This window comes from Microtus oregoni, unplaced genomic scaffold (assembly GCF_018167655.1).
Source record: "Microtus oregoni isolate MIOR12 unplaced genomic scaffold, Mior012 000005F_ref0000423, whole genome shotgun sequence".
NCBI lineage: Eukaryota > Metazoa > Chordata > Mammalia > Rodentia > Cricetidae > Microtus > Microtus oregoni.
The window spans coordinates 7,135,813-7,151,383 of NW_024543064.1; the positions used below are offsets into that span (position 1 = coordinate 7,135,813).

The 15,571-nt window shown below is 50.9% G+C and overlaps 1 protein-coding gene across 3 annotated transcripts in view; it reads right to left on the minus strand.

The window, feature by feature from the left end:
- Positions 1–7,006: 7,006 nt before the first annotated feature.
- The window catches only part of LOC121447914 (beta-catenin-interacting protein 1), a 47,636-nt gene continuing 39,071 nt past the window's right edge, over positions 7,007–15,571 (minus strand). For all 3 annotated transcript variants that reach the window (XM_041651209.1, XM_041651207.1, XM_041651208.1), the window contains one exon: positions 7,007–7,343. In XM_041651209.1, coding sequence (XP_041507143.1) covers positions 7,285–7,343 — 59 coding nt within the window. In that variant the 3' untranslated portion in view covers positions 7,007–7,284. The remainder of the gene's footprint in view (positions 7,344–15,571) is intronic.

A 15,571-nucleotide genomic window follows, 5' to 3' on the forward strand; every position in this document is an offset into this window, starting at 1 on the left:
GGTTACAGCGATACCAGCCATCACCGCCAGGCGCTGCCTCCGGTTGGGGTCGACCGTGATCCACAGTGAGAGGATGAGGTCTCTGCCTGATGCCAGTTTTGAGGCTGGGTGGGGAAGACAGAGAGGTACCTGGCCTTGGGGCATTACCCACCATGGAGGGAAATTTCACCCAGTTGTCCTTAGCCCCAGCCCACCTAGACCCTTGGAGGAGCGCTGCGTGGACAGAGCCAGCAGACAGGGTTGGCTCCCTAAGGGGGAGAAGGGGAGGCAAAGGTTGAGAGACAGAGCAGCCCCTGCATGGAGGGGGGTGCAGGGCGGAGGTGTAGGGGATGGGAATAGGGGAGAAAGAAGGAGCAGGCCTTCACTTGGTCTTACCATTTTGAAGTTCTCTCCAGTCAGCATAGGCCCCTGTCTGAGCCCCAGGCAGGCTGTTCCACACACCACATGATCCCACCCTTGGCACACCACGGCTGGTGACTGCGGGCAGTTGTCGATGAGGTAAGTGCCATTGTTCTTACATTCCAGATGAAGAAACAAGGACTCAGAGACCTCCTGTGACTCCCACAGTACACGGCTAGTAACTGGCAGTCTGAATTTGAACCCTGACCTACAGTACTGGACACTCCCCACCCCAAGCTCAGGACCTGTCTTCTTGGATAAAGTGTTGGATGTCCCCTGGGGCAGCTACCCTTAGTGTGAGTTCCTAGCCCCAGTAAGGCCAGGGCAGCCCATCTAGGAACAGGGTGGCAGCCTGGGCCCTGGGTCCCCATGGGTGTTGGGCACACAGGGTGGCAGCCTGGGCACTGGGTCCCCATGGGTGTTGGGCACACAGGGTGCCTCTCTCTTCTTTCTCCTCCTCCTCCTCCTCCTGCCTGCTGAGAACAGAGCTGGCGCAGTGGGAGGGAGCCTCTGGCTGCGATGGCTTATTTTAACCACTTGATCATGATCGAGGATTTAATTTTATCCCCTTCCCTGCCTGGCTGGAATTGCGTTTGGAGTTTGAACACAAGAGGCCCCCGGAAGGCAGAGATGCTGTGCCCAGGCTCTGCTTGCTTTGCCATCTGGGGGACCCCCTCTCTGCACCAGCTGGAGAAGGCCAAGGGACACCACTCCAGTTAACACCCTTCCCCCATGGGCAGCAAAGCCTCTTAAGGGAGGCAGAGGCTCTGCGGTGATGGGGGAGAAACCTCGGCCTTGGCTTGCCTAGCCTCATCAGAAAGCAATTAATAGGCAAGTAATTGGACCTGGGGCTGGGCTTCTCCCCAAGTACTGTAGATAAGACTGTCTTCTGTATGACTTCTGAGCAGGTGGGGGCAAAGGGACACCCGCCAGGGTGACTTCATGGTGACCGTATGTCCTGACCACCCACGGTGCATGGGTCACACTGCTGAGCATGTCCTACATGTTGTCATTACTCCTCTGTAGCAGCCTCGTGGGACGGGTGCTCCTCTGTCACACGGCTTTCAGGCCTGTCGGCCTCCAGAGCTCTCGCTCTAAACCATCTTTCCCCAGACCCTGGCCATGTGGACATTGTTAGGTCTCAAACCCTGGGACAAATGGAGGTGCCTATTTAACATGTTGAAGTGGACGCTGCTGCCAGCCAGCTTCTCCAGCATCCCCCAGTCCCTACCTGTTACAGGCATACCTGCCCTCTCCCCTGAACTCTCCGGCCCAGGGGTTGGGCTGCCCAGAGACTCTTCATTTTGGTTACCCTCCCCTTTTACCTTTGGCCCACTTGGTTGCTACACCTGGCTTTCCTCTCTGCCCTCCCCTTCCCTCACAGGGCTCAGGGTCATGTCCACTCTGGACTCTCCCAGATGTCTCTGCCTCTAGCTATGTTAGCTCTTTAATCTACAGCAAACTGTCTTCCACCATACCTAGGAGCAGTGATGTTCTTCCTTTTTGTATTTGTTTACTTTTCATCCAGACATAAAGATGTACTCTGTGGGAGCAAACAATGTTCTAAGTCCAAGAGTGGAAGAGAAGTTTCTAGAAAAACCAGCTTAGCTTAGCAGTGAATTGCCATGTCTGCATGGTATGGTAGGAAAGAAAGCAGAGAGAAGATGGCAGACCAGGGGCAGACCAGGAATACGATGACGTCACCCACTCCTCGGGCTGGCACTTGCAGAGCGCTATACACCGCCCATTAGCATCTAGTAGTTATCAGCTGTGCTATCAAGACTGCGACGTGGGAGATGCCCGATGTCTTGGACAGTTTTCTGTTGCTGCATCAAAATGTCTGGGACTAGGCAAGCCGTAAAGAAGCTTATTTGGCTCCTGGCTTTGGAGGCTGTGAAGTACAAAGGCGTGGGCGTCTAGTGGAGGCTTTGGTGCTGCGCTGTGGCACGGTGGACAGCGGCACTTGGGGATGCAGAGTAAGCCCGCGCAGGTCTCTTCCTCCAGTAAAGGCACCAGTGTCACCACGGGGTCCCACCCTGTGACATCATCCGACCCCAATGACTTCTGCCCAGACACCATGGAAATAGGAATTTAGGGATTAAGGGCCACACTTAAATAAATTACAGCATGTGTACAAAGGAATGAACGATATTTGTAAATGTTCACCTTCTTCCGCTGGATGCAAGGTCAGGAAGTGGAAATTCTAGAAGGCCGTGGGTCTGATGTTACCTCCCAGGGCTGTGCAGGGTGGGTGGGGCTGGTGGGGCTCCCACAGGTGTGTAAACAGAAATGTCTTCCCCAGAGCCTTAGGAAGAGGCCCAGAGGCAGGAAAGGTGAAGCTGGCTTTCTGGAAAGTATCCAGGTTGTCCAGGTGGAGACAAGACCCTAGCTGATATTAAAGACACTTGTGAGGGCTGAGAATGTAGTTTAACTGGCAGAGTGGTCATCTAGCATGCATGACACTGGTTTTATAACCAGAACTGCATAAACCTGGCCCACACTTGCAAGCCCAATACTCAGGAAGTTGAGGCTGGAGGATCGGAAATTCAAGGCCATATTGTGAGGCTAGCCTGGGATATATGAAACCCTGTTTTTTTTTGTTGTTGTTTGTTTGTTTTTTTTTGGTTTTTGTTTTCTTGACAGGGTTTCTCTGTGTAGCTCTGGCTGTCCTAGAACTCATCTGTAGACTAGGCTGGCCTCTAACTCAGATCCACCTGCCTCTGCCTCCCAAGTACTGGGATTAAAGGTGTGCACCACTACACCCAGCTTTGTTTTTTTTCTTTTTTGAGACAGGGTTTCTCTGTGTAATAGGCTGTCCTGAAACTCATTTTGTAGACTAGGCTGGTCTCGAACTCACAGAGATCCACCTGTCTCTGCCTCCCCAGGGCTGGGATTAAAGGTGTGCGCCACCACTGCCCAGCGACTTTTTTTTTTAATTTAATTTAATTTAATTAATTAATTAATTTATTTATTTATTTATTTTGGTTTTTCAAGACAGGATTTCTCTGTGGTTTTGGAGCCTGTCCTGGAACTAGCTCTTGTAGACCAGGCTGGTCTCGAACTCACGGAGATCCGCCTGCCTCTGCCTCCCGAGTGCTGGGATTAAAGGCCTGCACCACCACCACCCGGCTGCCCAGCGACTTTTTTAAAGTACAATTATATCACTGGCTTCACTTCCTAACCCACCCAGCTGTCTCCCAGAATATCACATTATTTCAAAGGACCTCAGAGAGGGTAAATGGTTTCTAAATGGGGCTCCCCTGGCTAGTCTGAGCCTAGTTCATCTTGTGGGAAAGGTGTAGGGCAGTGCTGAGGTCCCTTGGGGTCCAGGAAGTTGGCTCCTGCCTCCCTCAGCTGGACCAGCTGCCACAGAAGGGAAAGATTTCTCTCAGACAAAGGATCCTGTTTAAAGGCTGAGAGGAGCCTGGATGCTACAGCTGCTTACTCACCTAAGGGAACAGAGAAACACTTCATTCTCTGCAGTCTCCTACCCTGGGAATGGGAAACACTTGCCCTCCAGCTCCCGAGCCCCGCCCCCAGGCTGTATTTGCACACCCCACTGCATCTTTATCCCAGCCCCACCCTCCAAGCTCATTATCAGCGGCAAGCACCTGCGGCCAGGAAGGCAGATCCCTGAGGGTCCTGCTGTGTGCGGCCAGGTGGCTCCGGGGGACCCTTTCTCTTCACTGCTGAGCGTCCGTCATTTTAGTGACTTACTTCCTTCTACAGACTCAGTGTGCTCAGACAGCGCAAGTTGAATGACTCCCAGCTCCACCCCTGCTCAGCTAAGAGGCTGGACCTGAGTCAGCCAGCCCCTTCCTTGGAGCAATTAACTAGATAGAGTACAAGTTTGCCCTGGGGCTTAGAACTGCAGGGAGAGGGTAGATTCTACACGCGTCTTTCTTTTGCCTGACCCTTTGAATAGGCGTTTCATTTAAGTTTGGCTAACTCAGTGTGCCGTACAGATAAGGAATTGTGTACAGATGTGGAATCACAGAGGACAGACCAAGTTGATGTGAGCATAACCACAAGTCCCTTCCAGAGGTTCTCCTCCATCAGAGGCCCAAGTGCTGGGATTATGTGAGCATAACCACAAGTCACTTCCAGAGGTTCTCCACCTCCATCAGAGGCCCAAGTGCTGGGATTGTGCATACGTGCTACCACACCTGCCTTACATGGTGCTGGGTGGGAATCAAACCCAGGGGTTCTATGCTGTGCTACACAAACACAGTATCAGTAGAGCTACATGTCCAGCACTCTCCTCCCACTCCCCCTCTTGAGACCGGGTTTCCCTATGTGCTTTGGCTGTCTTGAAACTGTCTCTGTAGAGCAGTCTGGCCTCAGAGACCTACCACCTGTCTCCTGAGTGCTGGGATTAAATGTGCCAGAGCACCATGCCCCATCCCTTTCTGAGGTGAGGTCTCATGCAGTCCAGACTGCCCAGGACTAACTATACAGCCACAGCTGACTGTGAACTCCTAGTTCTGCTCCCCCCTCACTAGAGCTGAGAATGAGAGTTGTGGGAATATGCCCAGCTCGGTTTTTTTCCCTTTTCTTGAGACAGAGCATCATTGTAGCCCAGGCTGAACTGGAACCCACCTCAATCCTCCTGCCTCAGCCTCATGATTCCTGGGATTACAGGTCTGTGACACACAACCCGTCTGTATGATGCTAAGGATCAACCCGGGGCTTCCCGCACGATCAGCTGTTGACTGAGTTACATTCCCAGCCCAGGCTATAAACATAGGAAACTTCACACTGCCCTCCCTCCTCCCCACGCTCCTGAGAAGCGCCCCAGCAATGGCAGCTTTGAGAGAGAAACCAGCTCATCTCACCCATCGGGCTATGAAAATCTTTATTGTTCTGTTTTTCTCCATTAGACAGACTTTCCATTGGAGTAAGAAGCCACAGGACACTTGCACTTCCTCAGCAGGGGAGCCCATCAGTGCTGGAAGAGTGAGCACACGCCACCGCCTACCACCAGGGCTCGGCTCCGAGGGAGTCGCAGGAGCCAACTGAAGGTGGCAGCACCCTACTTTACACACTCTCCTGAGTGAGTGGGACTGAAGAACCCCATCTCTGCCCAGGGGCTCAGCCGCATCTCCAGGCCAGCTGAACTGGCACAGTGTGAGTGTCTGCCTGTGCGTGAACTCTCACTGCGCCTGCGCACACGGCTCCTCTCCAGGAGCGATACCCTCAGACCTTGCTGGTCAGGCTGGCATGGGCATAGCTGATTCTCCACTGGCCTTGCTCCCTGGAACTCAATGGCCGTGGCATGCTACTGTCAGTGACAGGGACCATGTGCTGGAGGATATGGGCCTTAGCTATGACATTTGAATTCTCCTCCTGGAACTAGGCTGATCAGTGCAAACTATCCACCAACAGTGAGGTCCCCCACGGCTTTGGTCTCAAGACGTGTTGGCTCCTGTACACTCCCTGGCGCCAAGATGTCCCAGGCACTTACCATTCCTCTACTTCCCAGAAAAGGTGGGGTAGGGGTAAGGGTGGGTGGGATGATGACCCAGACCCTCCTCAGGAGCTGCTGTAAAATGTGTCCCAGAGGGCTAGCCTGTGGGGCCCACTTACTGGCGGCCTAGCTGGTCTTCCTCGTGGGCATCTCATAAACAAGCCACGTTACGATCCCTTTGAGGCTGACATGGACAGGTACTGTGCAGTGGGGGCTTGGGTCAGCCAGAGCACACCTGCTACCTCAGACCTACCTTCCACCCCTGCAAGGGACCCTGGGAAGCCGAGTTAGGTTGGTGCTTGGAGTGAAGGTCTATGGGGGTCTGAGAGTGAAACTGGGGTATCTGCTCGGGTAAAGACCCCTCTTCTTCAGGATCTGGTGATGCTAAGTCCCAAGGAAGTGAGACACAGGAGGCAGCAAAGAGGAAGGCGCTGCTGGTCAGTGTTACGTGCTTGGTTAGCATGGGCTGATGGTGGGGGAGGTCTGCAGGATCCCCCCCCCCCCCCCCCCCGGGAAACTGGCTGCCTGCCAGCTCTTAGAACTGAGTACATAAATCCTGCCTCCTGGTAAGCCCTGAGCTCTGGGCTTCTTCCAGCTGTGGACCCGGCTCATGGTCCCTGGAGTCCTTTTGCTAGGGGAGGCATGTGTGGTCAATAAAGCACACAATCTCCAGGTGTGCCCTCAGGCCTCCAATAACCAGCAGAGTGGAAGTAAGCCCATGGCAACGGGAGTCAGGGGTGAGCCAATGGGAAACCAAATCCACAAATTGACTGCCAATCAAATTCAAATATGGACCCAATACATGAAGGCAGCAGCAAGACCTTTGTGTAATAAACATTGCGAAGCTCATTTGGTTTCTTTCTTTTCTTTTTTCAAGTCAAATATAACATTATCCCCAAACCCTGTTTTCTGCATTCAGAAGAGAGGAAGTTGGTAATACGAGCAGAACACCTGCAGCCAATCAAAGAAAAGACCATTTCCCACAAGACAGCCAATCACAATCTTTTTCCAGTTTAAGCAGCCAATTGGGCCTCTTCACAATCCTAAAAAAATGACCTAAATAAAGCACCAGAGCTCGGAGAGCTTCCGGGGAAGCCAGATACCGAGGCGCAAATTTTTAAAAAAATAAAGAGTCAGAAATAAAAATAAAAGGTTTCCGTTGGTCAAGATTTAAAAATAAAAAGGTTTCTTCCTGCAGCCAATCACAGTCCATCCCTTCAAGCCAATCACAAACCACCGCTGGCATCTCCCTGAAGCCAGCCCTGCCGAGTGGCTAGGGTGGGGAAGGTGAGGGGTAGGGTGGGGAGGGGAGCAGAGGGATGGAAGCGGAAGGTGGTTTGCTACCACTCAACTGGGAAAGGAGCCCCACAGATCTTGTGGCCCTCGGTGGCTTTCAGGGTATCCCAAGGGGCTTTCAGCTACTGCCTCCGGTCTTCCGTCTCTGACCTGGAAAACGCCATCACCACGTCCTCCGCACCTGCAAACCAAGGAAGAAGAGTTGCCCATCGATGACTTCTGGTGTCAGGACAGGGCAGAAGGCTGTGCTCACCGTGGAGCATCCCTCCTCTATCTTCCCAGGCCTGGCAAAGCAGTGCAGAGGGCCGCAAAGCGCTGGGGACATGCTTCAGTTGGCAGGGAGCTTGTCTTGTATACAAAGCCCCTGGGTTTAGTCCCCAGCACCACATGAACTGGGTGATGTTATTGATCCCAGTACTCAGGAGGTGAAGGCAAGGGCATCAGAAGTTCACGGTCCTCCTTGGCTACACAGTTAGTTTAGGGCCAGCCTGGGGTACAAGACAACCTAAATAAAAGAGGGAAAGAGAGGAGAAGTGCTTCTAATGAAATCCAGCCCTTTCCTGTCTCCTGTAGCCAAGCTGGGGACCTGCCAGTGATCCCACCCTGCTGTGAGGCTATGGGGTGTGGTCCAGAGGCTTGTTCAAGGCCACATGGCTAAGTCAGGAGACAGGTCGTTGGCCCTGGACCATTAGGGTGGGAGGTAAGATTTTCTTGGGAAACTTTTCTACCTTTCAGGTTTAGATCTTGGAGCTGGAGAGATAGCTCCGAGGTTGAGAGCACTTGTTGCCCTTGCAGAGGACCCAAGATCAGTGGCTAGCACGTGCACCCTGGCTCACAACTATCTGTAATTCCAGTTCCAGGGGATCTAACATTCTCTTCTGACCTCCATGAGCACCATATACATATACACAGGCAAAATGCTCTTAGACATAAAACAAAATGCACACACACACACACACACTGGTTTTCTGAGACAAGGTTTTTCTGTGTTAACAGTCCTGACTGTCCTAGAACTCACTTTGTAGACTAGACTGGCCTTGAACTCACAAAATTCTGCCAGTCTCTGCTTCCTGAGTGCTGGGATTAAAGCTATGTACCACCACTTCCTTTGTCTTGTTTTCCCTAAGACAGGCTCTGACACTTGGCCAAAAGAGGCAAGAGGAGGAGGGAAGGAGCTGGACAAGCTAACCTGCGAGCTGCCTGTGCCTCTCTGTCCTTGCATCCCACACTACCTGTCTGCCTTTTCTAACCGGTAGTCCAGCATGTTGCTCTAAACTGTAACTGTCAGGCTGCCGGTGGTCTTTCATACTTCCCTGCTGCGATATTGGAGGCAATCTCCCTGGAAGAGGCAGATGGGAACAGCAGGGACAGGAAAGGCCTCCGAGGATTGGGTTGGATGGGGGTGGGGTGCAATAGGGTCTCTGTCACTTGGACTAGAGTCAACGTAGAGATGGCTCTCCTTGTCCACAGGACCGGGGAGTGCTTCCTGCACACATTGCTGCCGGGAGGAGCCAGGAGGCACCTCAGGTGCTGCTGCAGAAGGGCAGCCCATAAGAACACATGACATCCGGAAGGCCCGCCTTCACATCAGCAGAGGCGCTAAAGCAACTTAATCTGTCATCCACCCACCATTTCTGCCTCTGGGAGTCTGTACTTAGCAGCATTCCTGAGAAGACAAGCCCCCAGAAAGGAGCAGATATCTGGCTTCTTGGGAAGAGACACCTTTGCTTGAGATGCCCTATGAATCCTTTCTGTTTTCTCGGAAACATTCTGTTCTGGCTCCAGTCCTGGGACCACGCACTGTCACTGCAGGCAGGATTGTCCTAGCAACCACAGACTCCGGGATTACATCATACTCGGCATGGCAGCTGAGCTGGGCACCTACAGAAGCTGGTTTTTCCGAGGGCATGAGGGGGTGGGAGCAAGACTGCCAGTGTCGGCAGAAGATGCTTCTGTGGCAGTGAATGCGCTCTCTTTCTCATCTGTCTCGTAGGCTTTCTTGAAGGGACCCTGGGCCTCTGCAGTGAGCTGCAGGCACAAAACCAGCACTGGGTCCCCAGGAGGGAATGGTGGGTGTGCAGAGGGAGTGGGCCACCAGCTCCTCAGAGAAGCTCAAATCCTGATTACTGAACTCTGCAGACTGCTCGCTGGGTATACGTCCTGTGCTATGAAGACAGTAACTGTACTGGCTGTTTTATGTCCACCTGATACAAGCTGAAGTCATTGGAGAGGAAGGAACCTCAATTAAGAAAATACCTCCATAAGATATGGCTGTAAGACATTTCCTTAAAGTGATTGATGGGGAGGACATAGCCAATGTGGGTGGGGCCATCCCTGGGCTGGTGGTCCTGGGTTCTATAAGAAAGCAGGCTGAGCAAGCAACAGGGAGCAAGTTAGCGAGCAGCACCCGTTCATGGCCTCTGCATCAGCTCTGCCCTCACTGCCTGGCAATGGGTCAACAGTGGCATGGAACTGTGAGTGAGGTCAACCCCTTTCCTCCCTGAGACGCTTTGGTTATGGTGTTTAAATGACAACAGCAGAAACTCTAGCTAGGACAATGACCTTCTTAAGGTCACATAGTCACTCTGGTGAGTATGTAAGAAGACACCCAGAGCAAGCTTTGTAAGAGTTTTACCCTCCCACATGCCAGCTGGCCATGTCCTCCCTGCCTGAGAATCCACAGGCCTCATTCCGAGCCTCTGCTCTGTGGCTGGGGCTGCGGCAGCCCAGAGGTGCTGCCCATCCCACACTATCTCCTGTCTTTGAAGCACTGGCTGACCACCAGGACCTCCTTCCTCTGGAGCCAAAGAGAGGGCAGCTGAAGTTCTTCCGGAGCATCCTTCAGCCTCTCTGTTACAGTGGATCATTCAGTTAGAGCGGCTCAGTTTGTCATCATGGCTTGAGCCTTAAAACTCAGTTCCTGAGCCAGAAGAGGAACACAGCCCCCGGGTACCCTCTTCGCTGCCCTGTCAATGCCATCCTCTACCCCCAGGCCAGCAATCTATTTTACTGGCATAAAAATCTTTCCCATCTTTCCCACTGATACCCAAAGTCAGAACTTGGGCTCAGACCTTCTGTTCATTGCTTCCCACCAGATACAGGTAAGCCCAGGCAGGGGGAGCTACACTCCTGAATGTCTTCTTTAACAAATTAAATAAGAATACCAAGACTGGACAGTACATCACACACACACACACACACACACACGAACCACAGATGTGGACCTCCTATGAATATGGAAAAACTGCTTAATAAACACTAGCAAAATGTATAGAACAACACATAAAAATAGATCATATAGCCATACCAAATTATTCTAGGAAAGCAGGGCTGGTTTAACATCTTTTTTTTTTTTTTTTAAAGGTCTCTCACAGATTTTTTTTTAATATTTATTTATTTATTATGTATACAATATTCTTTCTGCGTGTATGTCTGCAGGCCAGAAGAGGGCACCAGACCTCATTACAGATGGTTGTGAGCCACCATGTGGTTGCTGGGAATTGAACTCAGGACCTTTGGAAGAGCAGGCAATGCTCTTAACCACTGAGCCATCTCTCCAGCCCCTGGTTTAACATCTTAAACTCGCGTGACGTAACATGGTCTACCAACAGACTAAAGGGCACAACCCACACCATCACCTTTACACAGAAAATGAACCTAACAGAATCCAGCATCCTTCCATGACAAAGATGCATTGAACAGGAAACATGGGACTTCTCTACCCAGATAAAGGGCACCCACAAGAACCACAACTGTCACCATACTGCATGGCTAAAACTCACCCCAGAAAGACGGGAAGAAGAAAAAGCCTGTCTGTTCTCAAAATTTTTACTCAAATTGATTTTTATTTGTTTTGGATATTTGGGAGCAGGTCTCATGTAGCCCAGACTTGCGGCTGACTGACAAGCCTCTTGCTTCAGCCTCCCCAGTGCTGACATTTCCGGCATTTGCCACCTCACCTGGCTTCTCTAGGTAGTTCTGAAGGTTCGTTCCTGGGCAGTTAGGCAAAAACAAATAACTAAATAAATCGCATACACATTAGAAAAAAGGGAGGAAACTTTCTATTTGCGGATATCATAATCTTATAAGTAGAAAATGCTCTGTAAGTTCTACTTACTGAAAAGCTACAAACTAGCAGGGTGGGGCATACTTTTAATCCCAGCACTGGGGAGGCAGAGGCAGGAGGGTCTCTGTGAGTTTGAGACCAGGCTGATGTACAGAGCGAGTTCCAGGACAGCCTGAGCTACACACAAAAACCTGGTCTCAAAAAACAAAATTAAACAAACAGGTAAATTCTATTTGCATACACTAGCAATGAGTAATCTGAAAATGAAACTAAGAAAATAATTCTGGGGGCTGGAGAGGTGGCTCAGTGGTTAAGAGCACTGACTGCTCTTGCAGAGGTCCCAGGTTTAATTCCCACAGGGCAGCTCACAATTGTCTGCAACCCCATTTACAGGGAACCCAGTACCCTCACGCAGATCTACATGCAAGCAAAACAACAATGCATATGAAATAAAAAATAAATAAAATTATTAAAAAAGAAAATAATTTCACTGATAGTATCATTTATCAACAATACTACAACACTTAGGGGCAATTTTTATTACATGTCCTCATTTTCTGTGTGGGTGAGGATGTGTGTGTGATATAGGGCACACGGAGGTTGGAGGACACCGCAGGAGTCTGTTCTCTCCTTCCACTATGTGGGGCCTGGGGACAGAACTGCCTTATACTCTAACTACTCAAAATTTAAAAAAAGTTGAAGTCACCTGACAGTGGTGGCACAAGCCTTTAACCCCAGCACTAGAGGCAGAGGCAGGCAGATCTCTGTCAGTTCGAGGCCAGAATAGTCTACAGACAGAATTCCATGACAGCCAGGGCTACACAGAGAAAGCCTGTCTTGGTAAAAACAAAACAACAAGAAGTTGAAATCTATTACTTACATCACTTACCCCGCCCCTTTTCAATGATGGATTAAACAAATCCAGGGCACAAGAAGCAGGGGGCTCGATCATCACCGAGCTACATCTCCAGTTGAACTCAGTCTTCTAGGAGACAGGGCCTTACTAGGTAGCTAGCCCAGGCTGGCCTCAGACTGACACTCGTATCCCTTCTGAGTGCTGGGTTACAGGCATGGCCAGCAAGCTCCTGAGAGCAGCTCTGCACCACTCTGGAAACACACGCCACAGTTCCCAGGAGGTGCTGCCCCACACATGTGGACAGGATAGGCAGGATGAGAGACAGACACTAGCAAGTGATAAGAAAGCAGAGGCCTTGGAGCCCCCCACACAACCTCACACCCTTTCTGACGGCCATTCTGAAACAGTGCCCAGGGTCTTATTGCCCAGGCAGCTGTGGTCATCTTCAGCATTCTCAGCACCATAGCAGTGTGTGTGTGTGTGTGAGAGAGAGAGAGATGAAACATGTTCTCATGAAGCCCAGGATAACCTTGAACTCACTGTGTAGGCAAGGATAAGGTTCACCTTCTGACCCTCCTACTAGTTCCCGAGTGCTGAGATGACAGGTGATATCTCACATCCAGTTTTGTGAGGTACAGGGATCAAGACAAGGCCTCAGGAATGCTAGGCAAGCAGTCTACAACTGGGGTATGCCTCCAATGCCATTAATCTGTTCCCCATGGTGGACACACTGTATTCTTGGAGACTAGCCATGGTGTATATGCTGTGTGACCAGAGTCTAGCCATGGTGTACATGCTGTGTGACCAGGGACTAGCCATGGTGGACACAGAGACTAGCTATGGTGGACACGCTGTGTGACCAGGGACTAGCCATGGTGGACATGCTGTGTGACCAGGGACTAGCTATGGTGGACACACTGTATTCTCGGGGACTAGCCATGGTGTACATGCTGTGAACTAGCCTTGTTCTCAGTCACAGTCCGATCACCTGGGAAAGCCCCTTGTTCAGAGACATGAAGCAGCTGGGTGAATCTGAGGCCTAGGGTCTGGAGTCCTTGCCTTTTCTACACAGAGCACCTTGTTATTTCTCTAGGAGAAGCGAAACAACTGTCTCTAGCTGTCCAGAGCACTGAGGAATGCCAAGCCTCAGACAAAGCCTGGACCAATCTGTCTGTGTTACTATGAGAAGGGAACCAAGACCCAGGGTTAGAAAACACCAACAAAGCTTTAGGGGAACTCAACATGGAACTCAAGTGTCAACCATCCTCTGATGGCCTCTACTCCTGTGGCTCATCCATCTAGAAAGCAGGGCTAAGGCTCAGCTCTCTGCATAGGGTGGGGCAGGCACCCGCTGGTCCTTCCAACCCACGTCCAATGCCAGCTCTGGCCTTTTAATGGAGCTAGTCAAGTGACTGGGGAGGGAAAAATGGCAAGTATGCAGAAGCACAGAAACAGGGAAGCTGGCCCTAGTCCGGGGGCGGGGCCAGACAATGGGGTCACTGCTGTTTGTGAGCTGGGAATGAAATCACACCAGCCGTGTTGAAAGCAAGGCTCTGTCTCAAGCCAGCACTCACACCCAAAACAGATGACCACAGGGACAGTGTGGTTTGGGGAGAAGGGCTCCTGAAGGTGGACAAGCATCATCCTTGCTGTCCTTCTGTTGTAATTTAAGATCGGGTCTTGATATGTTGCCCAGGCTGACCTTGAACTTATAAGTCTCCTGCAAGCCCCAAGAACCTCACAGCCCAGGATGGGCAGGACACTGGGAAAGGGGGACTCATACGAGCAGCACCAGCCACAGCTGGATACCATATGACCTAATCTTGAGCTCCTCAAAGCCCAACTTTCATGACAGCTTGAGCCCTGGGGATAGGGACCTTGGCTCTGCCATCTTTAAGGTCACTGAAACTACAGCACCCCTTACTGGCATAGGTGTCCCAGGACTACTCCAGCTACAGGCATCTGGGGCCAGGTACCCATTATCTCCTGTGTTTCTATGGAACCCTACACCTACCTAGCCCAAGTACAGATTAGAGACCTCGGGGCTGAGGGAGGGCATGGTTCAGTTGGATATACATAAGAATATGTATATGTATATTCTTTGTATGTATTTGTACATGTGTATATACATATACATATTCTTTTTTTTTTTTTTTTTGGTTTTTCGAGACAGGGTTTCTCTGTGGTTTTGGAGCCTGTCCTGGAACTAGCTCTTGTAGACCAGGCTGGTCTTGAACTCACAGAGATCTGCCTGCCTCTGCCTCCCGAGTGCTGGGATTAAAGGCGTGCGCCACCACCGCCCGGCTACATATACATATTCTATGCATGTCCGAAACCTTCATGCTAGGTTATACAGAGACGTGAGGATCCTTGGAGCTCATTAACCATTAACCTGCAAGTCTAGCCAATTGGTAAATTCAGAGACTCTGACAAAAAAAAAAGGTGGAAACTGACAGCATGCCAACTTAAATTAAATCCCTAGAGTCTTGTGAAGGCTCAGAATGTACGCTTCTGTAATCCCAGCATGCCTATGGGAGACAAGCCAGGAAAACTGCCCAGAAGCTCAGGGACCAGGCTGCCTAGAGTATGAGGCACAGCAGAAACAACCAGAGAACCCCTGCCTAAACAATGTGGAGCAGAACAACCCTGAAAGCTCTCCTCTGACCTACACGCACACAGGCACACAGCCTGTTGGGGCTGGAGAGATGGCTCAGTGGTTAACACTCGCTGCCCTTGCAGAGGACTCAGGTTTGGCTCCCAGCATTTGGCGGGTCACAGCTGTTTGTAATTCTAGTTCCAGGAGATCCAATGCCCTCTTCTGACCTCTGTAGATACCACATATCCATATGGCACACAGATATAGATGCAGGCAAAACGTTCATACATATAAAATAAAAAATCATTTTTTTAAATCAGCTGTTTGAAAACCTAAAAAATTGCAACCCTATGGCTGCAGAGACTCCAAATTCCCAAAGCTAATAGAGGGAACCCCCTTTGTGAGTCATCATCAATGTAGGGCACTTTGATGAGTACCTCTAAATTCCCAAGGAGCACCCCTGCCGAGCCTTGTGAACTCCAGGCTCAGTGAGACATTTTCAGCACACACAACACCCATTCATGACAGAGCAAGCGACCCCAGGAACATGGTGTGATTCCCGCTCTGAATGCTCTAGCCCCTTCCCTGACTGCCTGGGTTGGGTGCAGCACCTCCTCAGGCCATGAGTTCATTATCTGGAACGTCAGCAAGTATCCAAGACTGCAAGGCCTCAGCTACTAGTTCTGGGGAATTGCTATCTGGAAAAACTGGCCCCAAAGGGAAGAAGTTCTGAGGGGAGCAAGGCTGGTGCTCCTCCTGCATGGGGCTTCCTCCCACATAAACCAACACCCACTGGGCAGCATGTGCTGTTTTTAGCATCCCAAGGCTATGAGCCAGGTGTTCTATACACCTCCGCTTTGATAGCCCAAAGCTCCCAGGGGAGGCTTTTTA